Source organism: Gasterosteus aculeatus, chromosome 18 (assembly GCF_964276395.1).
Source record: "Gasterosteus aculeatus chromosome 18, fGasAcu3.hap1.1, whole genome shotgun sequence".
NCBI classification, from domain to species: Eukaryota; Metazoa; Chordata; class Actinopteri; order Perciformes; family Gasterosteidae; genus Gasterosteus; species Gasterosteus aculeatus.
The window spans coordinates 16,618,940-16,635,070 of record NC_135706.1 but is presented as its reverse complement, the minus strand read 5'-3'; the positions used below and the strand labels follow the sequence as shown (position 1 = coordinate 16,635,070).

Genomic DNA, 16,131 nt, shown 5'->3' with positions numbered 1-16,131 from the left:
AGAGGTACTGTCTTCATGTACCAGGGGCCAATGACTTCATGTACCAGATGTACTGTCTTCATGTAGCAGAGGGACTGACCTCATGTACCAGAAGTACTGTCTTGATGTACCAAAGGGACTGACCTCATGTACCAGAGGCACTGACCTCATGTACAGTTGCAACACATTCAATTAGTAAGCAGAATAATGTTGGGAAAATTACATCTATAATGAATTATAGCTCAGTTATAGATTAACAACTATAATACAAGTAGTATTTGTGTCAGCAATAGTTATGTGGCCATAATAATGATGTTGAACAACCTGGAGCTCAACGCTCTAAAGACAGTGGAGATGGTTGTGGATTTCCGGAGGAACAGAGCCCCACCCTCCCCCATCACCCTGTGTGACTCCCCCGTCACTCTTGTGGATTCCTTACGTTTCCTGGGCTCCATCATCACCCAGGACCTCAAGTGGGAGCTGAACATCAGCTCCATCACCAAGAAGGCTCAGCAGAGGTTGTTCTTGTTCCTGGGGCAGCTGAAGAAATTCAACCTGCCAAAGACGATGATGGTCCACTTCTACACGACCATCATGGAGTCCATCCTCTGCTCCTCCATCACCGTCTGGTACGCTGCAGCCACAGCCAAGGACAAGGGCAGGCTGCAGCGTGTCCTCCGCTCTGCAGAGAGGGTGATCGGCTGCAATGTGCCGTCCCTGCAGGACTTTGCTTCTAGGACCCTGAAGCAGCTACAAAGATGGTAGCCGACTCCTCTCACCGCGGACAAAACCTGTTTGTACCCCTTCCATCTGGCAGAAGGCTGAGGTCCATCAGGACTAAGACCTCCCGCCACACCAACAGCAGTCGGGCTCATCAACAGAGCCGGTCCCCCACTGACTGACTCTGACATCCCACCGGTCACTTTCTTTCATTCTGCACACGTCACTTTTCTGTCATTTTTCACTTGTCACTTTTGTCACTTGTTTGCTAGTGCACTTTATTTTATAATTTCTTTAAATATTTGTTAACTATTTAAATATTTTTCATTTTTAACTTTAACTTTATTCTCTTTTTAAACTACCCCATAGCCTTATTCTCCTAACCCATTGCATTAGCATTTTATTTTATTACTTTTGCACTGATGTCTTATGACATATTTTGGCAATAAATGTTTCGTGATTCCTGATTCCTGTTAATACATGTAAATAAGTGTCACTTGTTCACAAGGACAGCGACCTCACACTGACCTCATGCTGACGTTAAGATCTCCTCACAATGTCCTGAGACTCGAGTAGATCTCCACAGGGCCAGCGTTCTTCTCTTCCCTTTCTCCAAAAGTGATCTTTGCCATCATCAACAAGCTGTTATTTTATATATATATGTATGTACAGTATATATATATATATATATATATATATATATATATATATATATATATATATATATATATATATATATATATATATATATATACATATATGTATGTATATATATATAAAACCATCTTGAATCAGCTGTGTCTCCGAGAGAGAGGACTCTGTCTCCAAGTAATATTGACTAAGACGAAATTTTAAAGGGAGGCACTTCCTGGAGGAAATAGCAGCGGAGTGAGACCTCCGCTTGGCCCCACCCATAGCCCCGCCCACTTTACCTCAGGTGGTCACAGCAGCAGGGCGGAGGACGGTGACGTAGGGTTCCAGGCCACACCTCCGTGGACTGAATCCTCGACGTGACGCCTCGTAACTTCTCCCGGAGGTACCCACACATCTGACCCGGGCACTCGAGCACTGCGCGGCGGTGAGGACCGGATGTGTCTGCCTCTCTGGACGACGTGACGTGGGTCCAGGTGTGGCCGCTTACCTGACGCGCGGGGCCTCTCCTGCAGAGAGCTTAGAAGGTGGTGAAGCTGCACCGAGACGGGCCGAGTAGTTCTCAACATGCCGGAACTCATCCGGGTGAGCGAGTTCGTCGCGGAGACGAACGAGGACTTCAAAGCCCCGACAACCTCGAGCTTCAATACCCGGATGTCGCACTGCAGGAACACCGTGTCGGCTCTGGAGGAGGTACACAACAAACACACGCACACTGATCAAAATACTGTAAAGGGAGTATGGAGTGTTAATAGAGTTAGAATGTGTATCTGTGAGTATTAATGGAGCTAAAGTTTGTATCTGTGAGTATTAATTGCGCTAAAGTGTGTATCTGGGAATATTGATGAAGGTAAAGTATGTATCTGTGAGTATTAATGGGGGTAAAGTGTGTATGTGAGTATTGATGGAGGTGAAGTGTGTATGTGAGTATTGATGGAGGTGAAGTGTGTATGTGAGTATTGATCGAGGTGAAGTGTGTATGTGAGTATTAATGGGGGTAAAGTGTGTATCTGTTAGTATTAATGGGGGTAGAGTGTGGATCTTGGAGTATTAATGGGGGTAGAGTGTGGATCTTGGAGTATTAATGGGGGTAACGTGTGTATGTGTATTAATGGAGGTGAAGTGTGTATTTGAGTATTGGTGAAGGTAAAGTGTATATCTGTGAGTATTAATGGGGGTAAAGTGTGTATCTGTGAGTATTAATGAGGGTAACGTGTATCTGTGGGTATTAATGGAGGTTGTTTTATTTTTCGGTGAAAGAGGAAGTGAGAGACGGACTTCCTGCCGCTGAAATGTTTTGTAAGAGTTTCGAGCTGCTTCTCTGTTTTCAACACAGCGATGATGGTGCATGTTTGATTGTGTGTTTGGTTTGTTAACGGAACGGATATGAGGAACCGGAGGGAGGAGTCAGACGTCGTGAGCATGTGATCAATGAGGTGTTGGATGATTATAGGACATATTGTGGAAAAGTCAATAATATAATACAGTATTACTTTTAACAAACCGTAAGTCTCGTAACAAATTCCAAACAGTACGAAAACAGCGGATCTCTCAGGAGTAACTCTCACACAATGCATGCTGGGAATCTACAATGTTCTCACCGGCCCTTCAGACCTTCAAACTTGAATCCACAAGATTACGCTTGAACGCATCATGAAATAGTATATCTTTTTTCTTAAATAGAGCTTGGATGCAATCCGATGTAACTCCATGTAACCTTCTTTAGCGCTAGCCTTTAACGCCGTTGTTAAGTTGAGCTAACGGCTAACAGTTACCGTAGATTACCGACACTGCTAGTCCCAACTCTGCTGGTCTTGACTGCTGGTCCTCCTGACTGTGCGGGTCCTGGCTCTGCTGGTCTTGGCTCGTGGTCCTGACTCTGCTGGACTTGACTACTGGTCCTGACTCTGCTGGACTTGACTCGTGGTCCTGACACTGTCTGTCTCCCTTCAGGTTCTGGACATGGACCGATCAGTCCTGCATAAGATGAAGAAGTCGGTGAAGGCCATCAACGCGTCTGGTCTCGGTGAGTGACTCAAGGCTCCGAAGGGGAAGGTCTCAGTGTGTCACTTGTCTGCAGCGAGCGTCGTCCAATCAGAGACGAGCTGTCCACATTCTTTCATGAAGTATTCTGCTCCAAGGTCCATCAGAATCTAAAGACAAACGGTCTTCATGACAACAGCCAGCAGCATGATGGGAGAACCCTGAGTTTAGAGGTTCAATGTAAGTCCTACTTGTTCAGGTCTAACGTTCTCTGAGACTACAAATTCAGGAGGACCAGAAGACAGGAAAACAAAAAGTACAGAAGACAGGAAGACCGGAAGAAGAACGGCGAGGTCTGAAGGAGGGGCGTTCACTTCGTCAGCAGGGGTATGCCTGTTTGTGTTCAGACAGGTGTAGTCTCTCCTCCACACATTCCTGTCATACTGCTGTCCCGTCCCAGCATGCTGAGGGAGAGACGGCCACCTCGAGGAAAGAATCTGGGGCTGGATTTAAATTGTCAAAACGTCAATTCCTAACCACTGTTCCTTGACCTCCGTGGAAAAGGTCACAGGGTCAAGGAAAGATGGCTAGGAGAGTTGATGAGGAGTTAGGACAGGACAAGGAGGTGTTTAGGGAATCGACTCCTTTTCCACTGAGCTGCTAGTTGTGATGGACGGAGACGCTTGTGTTGTTAGTGTGAGTCGTGCAGACACACAAACTACCAGGTTCAAAGGGAAACTTTATTAACATAAACGAGTGGTGCTAACGGTTACTCACATGATCTGCGTTTCTACGTCATGATCGTTCGTTCTGGTGATCAGACCAATGATACGTCACTACTTAAATATTGCCGCCGCCGCAAGGAATTGTGGGCCGGGATCTCCTTTGCTTTGATAAAAGACGTCCAGTGGTTCCTGTGCTTCTACCTTCCTAAGAAGAAAGGACTATTCCAACGCAGCCTAAATGTCACAACATTACATAGAAAAGTGACCTTTGAAACCTGAAAAACAGCTGATGAGTTTCTAATTAGGAACTTTGTAATCATATTTCTAAATAATGAGAATTATAGTAAATGAATAATACCTATAATAACTATTTTTATAATATTTTAAATAATATTAGTAATAATGATTCAAAATAGTCCTGGTAATATTAATGATGATAAAATTGTTATAAAAAGATGTCCATATATACTAATAATGATAAAATAATGCATTTATAATTGTATTTTTAATGTTGATAGTGTACTGTTTGATACCCATGAGACCAAAGGACCTGCTGGTCTCCTCTGATTCCAGCGCATGTGGACATCGAGGAGCAGTACGTCCAGTCCATGGAGAAGTTCGGAAACAACTGCATTTCTAGGGAGGACGTCGAGGTCGGCTCGGCCTTCCTCAAGTTCGCCGTCTTCACCAAAGAGCTGACGGCGCTCTTCAAGAACCTGGTGAGGGTCAGAGGCCACGACGCCGCACAGCTTCAGGGTTTCCTCCTCTCAAGTCACCTCTCGCCTGTTTGCAGCTCCAGAACATGAACAACATCATCACCTTCCCTCTGGACAGCCTGCTGAAGGGAGACCTGAAGGGAGTCAAGGGGGTGAGTCGAGGGCTCAATCTGCTCATTATTCTCTTCCTCACCGTTAAAAGGTCAGCAAACAACGAGAGGGACGGTGGCCCCCGAGGCTCAAAACGCCAGGGGGCGCTTTAGGGCGGGGCTACGCGCCGATTGACAGCTCTACCAAAGTCGTCCTACTCAGTCCTAATATGGTCACTTCCTGTTTAAAGAACAACATGGCGACGGCCTCGAGCCGTCCACAAACAGTCTTAAGTTGTTAAAAACGTCTAGTAAAGTATATCATAATATATAAATCAAACCTCAAAATCCCCAAATATTTGAATTGTTAGTTATTCATTCACTATTAAATCTGTAATCATCAAATGTTTTACAAACATGTTTTCATCTAAGCAGTTACGCATTAGTGATAACTTAATTAATAATGAACTAATGTTGCAGATCTAATAACCCGATGAAACTAAAGTGATGAGATCATCGGGCTGTGAATGAATGCTGCGATGTGATTGGTCGCTCTGACAACATGACATCACTTCCTCTTTCAGGACCTGAAGAAGCCATTCGACAAATCCTGGAAGGATTATGAGACCAAACTGTAAGAAAAGATGAAATAAACATTTAAAATGCAAACCTCACGTCCGCTCACACTCGGCTCGACCTTTGACCTCCAGGGTGAAGCTGGAGAAGGAGAAGCGGGAGCACGCCAAGCAGCACGGGATGATCCGCACCGAGTTCAGCGGGGGAGAGATCGCCGAGGAGATGGAGAAGGAGAGGCAGCTCTTCCAGCTGCAGATGTGCGAGGTGAAGACGAGGGTTCACGGCCGGGACGAAGATCCTCCTCGGGGTCTCCGGCTCTAAAAACGTCTCTCCGGTTTCCCTCCGCAGTATCTCCTGAAGGTCAACGAGATCAAGGTGAAGAAGGGCGTCGACTTCCTCCAGAACCTCATCAAGTATTTCCACGCGCAGTGCAAGTACGTCGGGTCCAGATGTGCGGGGGAGGGTTCGATCGAAGTTAGCAACGTTTAACATTAAAACTCTTGAATAGTTTGAATGTGGTTGAAGGAATGAAACGAAGGTCCTTGAGTCTTCAGACAGAAAGGTGTCCTCAACGCGAGGAACCTGCTGTGAACCCTTGAGGTGTGAAGACCATTTGGTTTGTTTCCTTGGTCCCGCCCTCTGGCGCCCGGACCCTGAGCCTGTCTGTCTCAGACCCTCAGAGCGCTGACGGACCGTCATCAGCCCCCCATGTCCTTTAAAATGAGCCGCTCACGTCGCTGTCGCTTAAACCTTTGACATATTGTGACTCCTGTTGTTCTGTGACTTTGTGTCTCTGTCACGTCTCCCTTGAAAAGGAGATTTCAGGAATCAGGAAACATTTCTTACCATAATATGTCAGACATTCAAGGAATTTCACTTTGGTTCCGTACAGAAGGACAGTGGACAGAAGGACAGTAGACAGAAGGACAATGGACAGAAGGACAGTAGACAGAAGGACAATGGACAGAAGGACAGTGGACAAAAGGGCAGTGGACAAAAGGGCAGTGGACAGAAGGACAGTGGACAGAAGGACAATAGACAGAAGGACAGAAGGACAGTGGACAGAAGGACAATAGACAGAAGGACAGTGGACAGAAGGACAGTAGACAGAAGGACAGTGGACAGAAGGACAATAGACAGAAGGACAATAGACAGAAGGACAGTAGACAGAAGGACAGTAGACAGAAGGACAGTGGACAGAAGGACAGTAGACAGAAGGACAGTAGACAGAAGGACAGTGGACAGAAGGACAATAGACAGAAGGACAATAGACAGAAGGACAGTAGACAGAAGGACAGTAGACAGAAGGACAGTAGACAGAAGGACAGTGGACAGAAGGACAGAAGGACAGTGGACAGAAGGACAGTGGACGAGGTAGAATAGATTCTATGTCTCACTGGGACTTTCCTGGTTAAATAAAGGTTTGAATAAAAATAAATAAAAAATCCTCCCTGGCCTCTCGTCACTCCACCTGAGTGTGTTTCTTCCCGTTGAGGTCGAAGGGGCGGGCCTTCAGCTGCTGCTCCCGCCCCCGTAGCTCCGCCTCTAAACACGCCCCTCTCTTCCTCGCCTCGCTTAGTTTCTTCCAGGACGGACTGAACGCGGCCGAGAGTCTGAGGCCGTCGGTGGAGAAGCTGAGCACGGAGCTGAGCACGGTACTTCACTACTGCAGTAATACCACGTGTATAAGTACTGCAACAAAGTACATTTAGTACCGTATAAAGTCCTTGTACCTGTATAGTGGAGGAGAATCAGAAGCCATTTGTTGCCACAGAGGAGACGTATCAGAACGTGGAAATACTCATGTATTTATTTATTAAGACGTACAAGGAAATGAACATTGGACAGTAAGACAAAGAGACAATGGACAAAGACAAATGTTCAATTGACAGTTGGCTGATAGTGACTCAGATGTAGATGAGTGTTGACCTGCGTCTCTTCTTCTGTGGTGTTAGATCAAGCAGACCCAGGACGGCGAGAGGAAACAGCTGACTCAGCTACGGGACGTCCTGAAGGCGTCTCTGCAGGCCGAGCAGAAGGAGGTGAGGGACTCGGGGGGGGGGGGGGGGGGGGTGTCTCTGGACCAGGCGTGTGACGGCGTGTCCTCTCAGCCCAAGCAGAGCGCCGGCTACAGCCTCCACCAGCTGCAGGGCGACAAGGCGCACGGCACCGAGTGCTCGGGGGTTCTCTCCAAGAAGAGCGAGGGGTGAGTGGGCTCCTGCTCCCAGAATGCAACGGGGCAGGTACTTCCCGCGAGGCCTTCACGGTGCCGGTTAGGTTGGGTAATGTTTAGTTCGTGGGGGATGTAACCACGTAAGTACACATTGGGCGTCTTTCTACATCAATGCATTTATCTGATCCGTAGAAAACATGGAACGTTCATTCTAATCATCCTCATTGATTATTTTGGATAGTTTCAGGTTTAGACTTTCGGTTGAACCGAACAAATAAAGTTTATGAAATTATAAAGTCATTATTATAAACACTGAATGATTTTCCTTAATTTATTGCTTATTTATTCTAAAATTGAGCAATGAGTAAAGAACGGACCTGCTTGTTGTCCCTCAGACTGAGGAAGGTTTGGCAGAAGAGGAAATGCTCGGTGAAAAACGGTTTCCTGACCATCAGCCACGGCACGGTAAGACGCCAAGTCCTCTCCTCCTATTGGTCCTGCTGCATGGCAAGCTCCGCCCCCCTGCCCAACAGCAAACAACAGAAGCTCCCAACATCTTGTCTCTCAGGCCAACGCGCCGCCGGCCAAACTCAACCTGCTCACCTGCCAAGTGAAGAGGAACACGGACGAGAAGAAGAGCTTCGACCTGTTCTCACGTAAGACGCTCCTCTCATCTTTGGTTCCTCCTGTCTCACACCGCGTCTCACACCGCGTCTCACACCGCGTCTCACACCGCGTCTCTCACCGCGTCTCACACCGCGTCTCACACCGCGTCTCTCACCGCGTCTCACACCGCGTCTCACACCGCGTCTCACACCGTGTCTCACTGTGTCTCACATCGCGTCTCACACAGTGTCTCTGTCTAACACCGTGTCTCACACCGTGTCTCTCACCGTGTCTCACTGTGTCTCACACAGTGTCTCTGTGTCTCACACCGTGTCTCACACCGTGTCTCTGTGTCTAACACCGTGTCTCACACCGTGTCTCACACCGTGTCTCACACAGTGTCTCTGTGTCTCACACCGTGTCTCACACCGTGTCTCTGTGTCTCACACCGTGTCTCACACCGTGTCTCACAGTGTCTCTGTGTCTCACACCGTGTCTCACACCGTGTCTCTCACTGTGTCTCACATCGCGTCCCACACAGTGTCTCTGTGTCTAACACCGTGTCTCACACGTGTCTCTCACCGTGTCTCACACCGTGTCTCACACGTGTCTCTCACCGCGTCTCACACCGTGTCTCACATTGCGTCTCACACGTGTCTCACACCGTGTCTCACTGTCTCACCAGACGACAGGACCTATCACTTCCAGGCAGAGGACGAAGCTGAGTGTCAGGTGTAAGTACTGCCATTGCCCCTCCCTCCCCCCGTTTGGCCTCTGACCTCTGACCCCTGCGTGGTGTCTCGTGCAGCTGGGTGTCGGTGCTGCAGAACAGCAGAGAGGAGGCGCTGCAACAAGCCTTCAAAGGCGAGCAGGACGACGGGGAGAACAACATCGTGCAGGAGCTGACCAGAGCCATCGTGGGGGAGGTGAAGAGGATGAGCGGCAACGACCGCTGCTGCGACTGTGGGGCGCACGGTATGTACAGCAGGTACTAGTACAACGGGTACTAGCACTACTACTGCTCTGTATCACTGTGGGGCGCACGGTATGTACAGCAGGTACTAGTACAACGGGTACTAGCACTACTACTGCTCTGTATCACTGTGGCGCGCACGGTATGTACAGCAGGTACTAGTACAACGGGTACTAGCACTACTACTGCTCTGTATCACTGTGGGGCGCACGGTATGTACAGCAGGTACTAGTACAACGGGTACTAGCACTACTACTGCTCTGTATCACTGTGGGGCGCACGGTATGTACAGCAGGTACTAGTACAACGGGTACTAGCACTACTACTGCTCTGTATCACTGTGGGGCAGCAGGTTGCTACTAGTTCTAGTCGTACTACTAGCAATGCAAATACTAAACAAGTAACTGAAAGTACTGAGAACACGACGTGTTGGAGGTGAAGAACATCCATGTTGGTTCTGAGATTCTGACTTTAACTGTTTATGAGTAAAGTGAAAAGTTGCTTTTGAGACACCTGGTCCCACCGTAACACCCGTCCCTTCCCTCCACCCTGTCCTCCGTCAGGTCCAACCTGGCTGTCCACCAACCTCGGGGTGCTGATCTGTATCGAGTGCTCTGGGATCCACAGGGAGATGGGGGTCCACTACTCCAGGATCCAGAGCCTGGACCTGGACGTTCTGGGGACCTCCGAGCTGCTGGTGAGTCAACCTGTCCTCTGAGGACGGACATCACAGCGCTGAGGCAAAGCGTCATACATACATATGTATGTGTGTTTGTATATATATGTATTTATGTATATAGTGTATGTATACATGTATGTGTATATGTATATGTGTGTATACAGGAATATTCAAATATTTTCATATTAAATGAATATAGATATTATTTTACTTATTTTATTATATTTGATAAACTGGTATTTTGTTGCGTTAAATGTGAATTGACGACAGTTGAATGTGTGCAGTGAACCCACCTGACGTGTTGTGTTTCTAGCTGGCAAAGAACGTGGGAAACGCCAGCTTCAACGAGATCATGGAGGCAGATCTGTCCGTCACCAAACCGAATCCCACCAGTGACATGTAAGCGGCGTGTGAGCGGCGCGTGTGAGCGGCGCGCGTGAGCGGCGGGTGGGCGGCGCGTGTGAGCGGCGCGTGTGAGCGGCGGGTGAGCGGCGCGCGTGAGCGGCGTGTGAGCGGCGCGCGTGAGCGGCGCGCGTGAGCGGCGTGTGAGCGGCGCGCGTGAGCGGCGTGTGAGCGGCGGGTGGGCGGCGCGGGTGAGCGGCGCGTGAGCGGCACGTGAGCGGCGTGTGAGCGGCGCGGGTGGGCGGGTGAGCGGCGCGCGTGAGCTGGGCGGGTGAGCGGCGCGCGTGAGCGGCGCGCGTGAGCGGCGCGTGAGCGGCGCGTGAGCGGCGTGTGAGCGGCGCGCGTGAGCGGCGTGTGAGCGGCGCGCGTGAGCGGCGTGTGAGCGGCGCGTGGGCGGCGCGTGGGCGGCGCGTGGGCGGCGGGTGGGCGGCGCGGGTGAGCGGCGCGTGTGAGCGGGTGGGCGGCGTGTGGGCGGAGAGTGGGCGGCGTGTGAGCGGGGGGGTGAGCGGCGAGTGGGCGGAGAGTGGGCGGCGTGTTGCTGACGCTCCCCGGTTCCTCCTCCAGGCAGACGAGGAAGGACTTCATCACAGCGAAGTACATCGAGAGGCGCTTCGTTCGGCGGCTCTGTGCAGACGCCAAGTCCAGACTACAGGTTCTGTACGAGGCCGTCAGGAACCGAGACATCCAGTCCATGATCCAGGTCTACGCCGAGGGGGTGGACCTGCAGGAGTCCCTCCCACAGCCCAACGAACACGTAGGACTTCAGTTCTGAGTTTTTAATGTCAGAACCAGGAGACGGACCCTAGTTCTTTAAAGAGACGTGAGAGCTTCTTGTGTTAAAGCTGCGTTCTCTGTAGTGACCAGCAGGGGGCGACTCCTCTGCTCCCATAGACGTCTATGAGGAAATGACTCTACTTCTCTCTTGATTTATTCCCTCAGTAAACATTTTAAACATGAGTTTATGGTCTCAGTCTTCTTCAATGATGTTCATTTAGTAATTTATAGATTATGATTAAAAAAAGATGGAACACCAAATTGCTGAACTGGAGGCTTCATAAGATCAGCCCACATGTGACAGCCGTCACCGTGGCAACGTGTTCAGGACAGTGAGATGAGTTTGTGTCCGTCAGGAACCCGGAGAGACGGTGCTCCACCTGGCGGTCCGTATGGTCGACAGGAACTCCCTCCACATCGTGGACTTCCTCGCACAAAACAGGTGACATCGTCTTCTTCTTCGTCGTCGTCATCATCGTCAGTGTTTTCTTGATCATTTCTCCTCTTTTAATCGTTTGCATCTTTTATTTATTTGAGTTTTTTATAGTTTTACTTCTCCTTGTGGTTGTTTGTCTTTAACGTTGTGTTGTTTGCAGTTATTTTACATTTCTAAATGTTGCCTTTGTGTCTTTCTGGTGGATTCTTGTTGATTATGTTTTAGTACGTCGTGTTCAGTGGTGCGATGTCTGAACAAATCCAATCAGGAGATATTTCTAGAATGCTGCAGAGGGGACCGAGTCCTCTCAGGTGTCGTAACCCCCCCGGTGTGTTTCAGCGTGAACCTGGACCAGCAGACGTCCCGGGGGAGCACGGCCCTGAGCTACTGCAGCCTGACGGACAGCAGCGAGTGTCTGAAGCTGCTGCTGAGAGGAAAAGCCTCCATGTCCATCGGTACGGAGACAAATATAATACATCCCTCCATCTGCAAACCGCTTATCCCACCAACAGGGTATTTTATATATATACACACATATATAATATATATATATACACATATATATATATATATATATGTATATATATATGTGTGTGTATATATTATACACACACATAAGAATATACACATATAAACAAAAGAGTAGTTGAGAAACAACTTGAAGACAAACTTCTAAAAGGAGACGCGCTCCGGTTTCTAACCCCCACCCGGCGTTTCTCCTGCAGCCAACGAAGCGGGAGAAACGCCGCTGGACATCGCCAGGCGCCTGGGACACGCCCAGTGCGAGGAGCAGGTGATGCTTCATGACGCAGTGCAGCTGGTTAGCATCGCGTGGGCCTCCTGCTGTGCTAACGCCTGTCGGTGCGTTGCAGCTCATTCAGGCTCAGACGGGGAAGTTCAACGTCCACGTCCACGTGGAGTACGAGTGGCGTCTCCAGAACGACGACATGGACGAGAGCGAGGACGAGATGGAGGACAAGGTCAGCCGTCGTCCCACCGAGCATCTTGTGGAGACAAAGACCGGTGAAATGAGCTGTTGTTCTTCTGTTACCGCAGCCGATCCCCTACCGGCACGAGGAGCGTCCTGTCAGCTGCTTCCTGCCCGCCAGCGGCGCCGTGCAGCCCAACCTGGCGGCTTTAGCCCGAGACGCCGCCTGCCTGGCGAGGGACAAACAGAGGCCTCCGGCGCCAAGCACGATGATCAGCAACGAGACCTACGGCACCGTGCTGGACCTCAACTTGCCCCCGAAGGGGCCGACGCCGGCGCTGCCGCCCCGAGGGCCCCAGAGAGGTCAGACGCTGATTGACAGGTCTCTGATAGAGACGTTTAGCACGTCTACCATTCTGCTGGATTTCTTTAGATCTGTTCTAGTGAAGCAAAAGCTCTCCGGTTGGTCCTACAGAGCGATGCAAGAAAATAATGTTTTTAAATTCGATTAAATAAACCCTCTCAGACCTGAGGATCGTATCTGTCTGCAGGTCCGGGACACAATAAGCCCGTTGCCATGGAAACCTGCGGGAGACAGCGGTCGTCCTCTGACCCCCTCAACCCCCAGACCCCCGAAAGGAACTCCTCCATGTACGGTGAGTCCCTGACCTCCTGTGACAGAATAAAAGCCTCAATACTTCCCCTCAGACCGAAGCTGGTAATCAGCTGATCAACTAATCGATTCATTGATTAGTTGATCAGCTGATTACCGGCAACCTTTTCATCTCCGTAAAGGAATAAAAATGCAATAAATGATTTACATTCCTACTGAATGTCCCAGTGCTCCCAGTAGCTCCTCCCCCTCCAGTAAACAAGAGGTCCAGCATGTTGGAGACCAAGACGCTGCACTCCAGGAACACCCCCCTGCCCCCCCTGCCCCCCCTGCCAGTCCCACCAGCACCGCCCATCCCCTCACCACCGCAGTACAAAGCTCCGCCCCTGCCCCCACCTGTCCCCCTCCACAGGACCAGCAGACCACCGGGACCACCAGGACCCAGGTCCCCGAAATCACCCACCGGGTACGTACGGGTCTGTAGCGGACTCTAGTGGATTGTGGTGGACTGCTCTGGTCTGTACGGGTCTGTAGCGGACTCTAGTGGTCTGTACTAGTGTAATGAAAATGCACCTGTCTGACTTCAGATCGGTGAAGCGTCCTCCACAGAGACCTCCGCTCAGGACCCCGTCTGTGAACCAACCAGGTAGTCCACTCTCAGAGGCCTCCGGACCCCTCAGGTACTATTAATACTACCAAGTACTTAGTACTGTTTACTCTGTGCAGGGTCACAGTCCAAATCCTCCCAAAGCTCCGGTCCTCCGACACCCAAACCCAGGAGCACCTTCTCCGTAAGTCCTCCACCGCAGCAGGTCCGGGGTCAGAGGTCACGGGTCTATCTTTGGTTCAGTTCTCCATGTCCCCCATCAAAGACTCCAACAGGGATTATTATTATTATTATTATCATCATTATTATTATCATTGTTATTATTGTTATTATCATCATTATTATCACTGTTATGTATAAATGGACTGTTGATGCAGTTTTTGTGTTTGTGTGTGTATTGTATTGTGCGTGTTGTGTGCGTGTTGTGTTGTGTTGGGTGTTGTGTGTGTGTGTGTTGTGTTGTGCGTGTTGTGTTGTTTGTGTGTTGTGTGTGCATTGTGTTGTGTTGTGCGTGTGTTGTGTTGTGTTGTGCGTGTTGTGTTGTTTGTGCGTTGTGTTGTGTTGTGCGTGTTGTGTTGTGCGCGCGTGTTGTGTTGTGTTGTGCGTGTTGTGTTGTGTGTTGTGCGTGTTGCGTTGTGTTGTGTGTGTGTTGTGTTGTGTGTGTTGTGTTGTGTGTGTGTTGTGCGCGCGTGGTCAGAAGCAGAAGCTGCAGAGGGTGAAGGCCATCTACAGCTGTTGTGCCGATAATCCAGACGAGCTGACGTTCTCCGAGGGGGAGGTGATCGTGGTGGAGGGGGAGGAGGACAGCGAGTGGTGGGTGAGTGACACACAGGAAGTGCATCATGGAGGCGTCACAGGTGTGCCCCGTGACTTCCTGTCTGATGATGTCACGTGGTCTTGTTCCTCAGGTGGGTCACGTGGAAGCAGAGCCCAGCAGGAGGGGAGTGTTTCCCGTCACCTTCGTCCACTTCATCACAGAGTGACAGAGAGAGAAGCCCCGCCCCCTCGCTGCTCACCTGTACGGGACAACGCCCAGAGACCCAAACAGGACCTGGGAGTCGCCCCCACAGAACCGTGCAGTTAATTCTGCCCCCTCAACCCGTCATAGATTCACACGTTTATCATCAAGGATTCACGTCTTCAGCAGGAACCAATGGGCTTGAAGCTGAGGCACGGACAGGAAGTCGGTCCGTCTCTTTATGTAGACCTGCAGGGACGACGTCACGTTTGTTCCTGCAGATTCTTCACTATGATTCTGGATAATTATCTTAAATGCATCCTGATAATCTTTGTAAAGTTGAAAGGAAACTAATTTCATTAGTAAACATCAGCAGTTTTATGAATATCATGAGTCTGTGTGTGTGTGTGTGTTTATTTGAACCTGTTGCCTGAAGGGACATTTCATCATCTTATTAACACACAGTGTCATTAAAGGACTGAAATAATCCTTTAATGCAGAGTAATTTATTTCTTTTGTATTTGAATATGTACATATTTTACTTGTCTTTCTTTTTTTCCTTTCCTCTACTTTTCAATCTTTTCTGCAGAATTTTCAGTTTAATTCAATTATTTTTATTTTGTATGACCCCAAATTACAGATTTGCCTCAGACGGCTCTACAGTCGGTACTCATGCAACATCCTCTGACCTTTGACCCTCACATGGACACAAGAAAAACCCTTCCATGAATAAATACATGTTGTTGCAGCTAAAACTCGTTCCTTTCGGCCTTTGACCCCTATTCATGGGTCCTATTGGTTTTAACCACACAGGGGCGTCGGGTCCACTTTGTCGGCGCCTTTCCTCCGAACAGAAAACCAGCAGCAATTTGTTTACTTGCTTGTTATTTATTGTATTAGAAACATAAAAGAAAGATAAGTTGCAATTGTGTCTGACGATCACCATCAGGCCCAGAGGTCTAAGACGGCATCTGCTGATTGAATGTCTCCACCTAGTCTGGGTCTCCCCCGGGGCCTGTTCCCAGCTGGCCGTGCCTGGAACACCTCATCACTGGAACCCCAGATGCCCAAAACCACCTCAACTGGCTCCTTTCAGCGGCTCCACTGCGAGCTCCTCGCGGATGGCTGACCTCCCCCTCTGAGGGAGACGCCAGCCCGCTTCCCGAGGAAACCCATTTCGGACGCTTGTACCCGTGACCTAGTTCTCTGGGTCATGACCCGTCCTTCATGACCAGAGATGAGGGCAGGAACCAAGATTGACCAGTAGATCGAGAGCTCTGCCTTCTGGCTCAGATCAGTTTTCGTCACAACAAGACTTATTTAAATACGTGGACAACTTCAATGGAACTCCTGCATATGTGTGTGGGTTATACACACACATGAATATACATATATTGTGTATATAAAAAGTATTTCTTTATGTAAATATATGTATATACATGTATGGATATATTAAATTAAAATTGAGTTATGGGAAAACAATGGATGAAAGTGGGAAATAATCTTCTATATTAAAGTGGAAAACGTATCAAGGTTACGACAA

At 49.2% G+C, this 16,131-nt stretch overlaps 1 protein-coding gene across 11 annotated transcripts; it reads left to right on the top strand.

Moving 5' to 3' along the window:
* Nucleotides 1-994: 994 nt before the first annotated feature.
* On the top strand, nt 995-15,083 carry asap2b (ArfGAP with SH3 domain, ankyrin repeat and PH domain 2b). Of its 11 annotated transcripts, none has more exons than XR_013453434.1 (28): nt 995-2,043; nt 3,304-3,376; nt 4,632-4,777; nt 4,852-4,926; nt 5,448-5,497; nt 5,574-5,703; nt 5,788-5,873; nt 7,019-7,094; nt 7,395-7,481; nt 7,551-7,645; nt 8,008-8,077; nt 8,181-8,268; nt 8,904-8,952; nt 9,027-9,193; nt 9,755-9,888; nt 10,184-10,269; nt 10,837-11,026; nt 11,403-11,488; nt 11,822-11,937; nt 12,208-12,275; nt 12,355-12,462; nt 12,539-12,792; nt 12,962-13,066; nt 13,252-13,489; nt 13,611-13,669; nt 13,750-13,814; nt 14,334-14,447; nt 14,539-15,083. XR_013453434.1 is itself a non-coding variant. In XM_078093829.1 (28 exons), the coding sequence occupies exons 1-28, from the start codon at nt 1,918-1,920 to the stop codon at nt 14,611-14,613; spliced, it is 2,997 nt and encodes a 998-aa protein (XP_077949955.1). In that variant the 5' UTR covers nt 995-1,917; the 3' UTR covers nt 14,614-15,083. The 11 variants fall into 11 exon arrangements, 6 of the variants coding, with proteins under 6 accessions (XP_077949955.1, XP_077949954.1, XP_077949953.1 ...); XR_013453433.1 differs by having other exon boundaries at nt 14,328-14,447; XM_078093829.1 differs by having other exon boundaries at nt 12,539-12,773.
* The last annotated feature ends 1,048 nt before the right edge of the window (nt 15,084-16,131 follow it).

Coding starts and splice junctions, on each gene's coding strand:
- asap2b (XM_078093824.1), top strand. CDS start 1,918: ATGCCGGAACTCATCCGGGTGAGCGAGTTCGTCGCGGAGACGAACGAG. Junction 5,874..7,018: donor TATTTCCACGCGCAGTGCAA/GTACGTCGGGTC, acceptor CGCCTCGCTTAG/TTTCTTCCAGGACGGACTGA. Junction 8,953..9,026: donor GACGAAGCTGAGTGTCAGGT/GTAAGTACTGCC, acceptor TGTCTCGTGCAG/CTGGGTGTCGGTGCTGCAGA.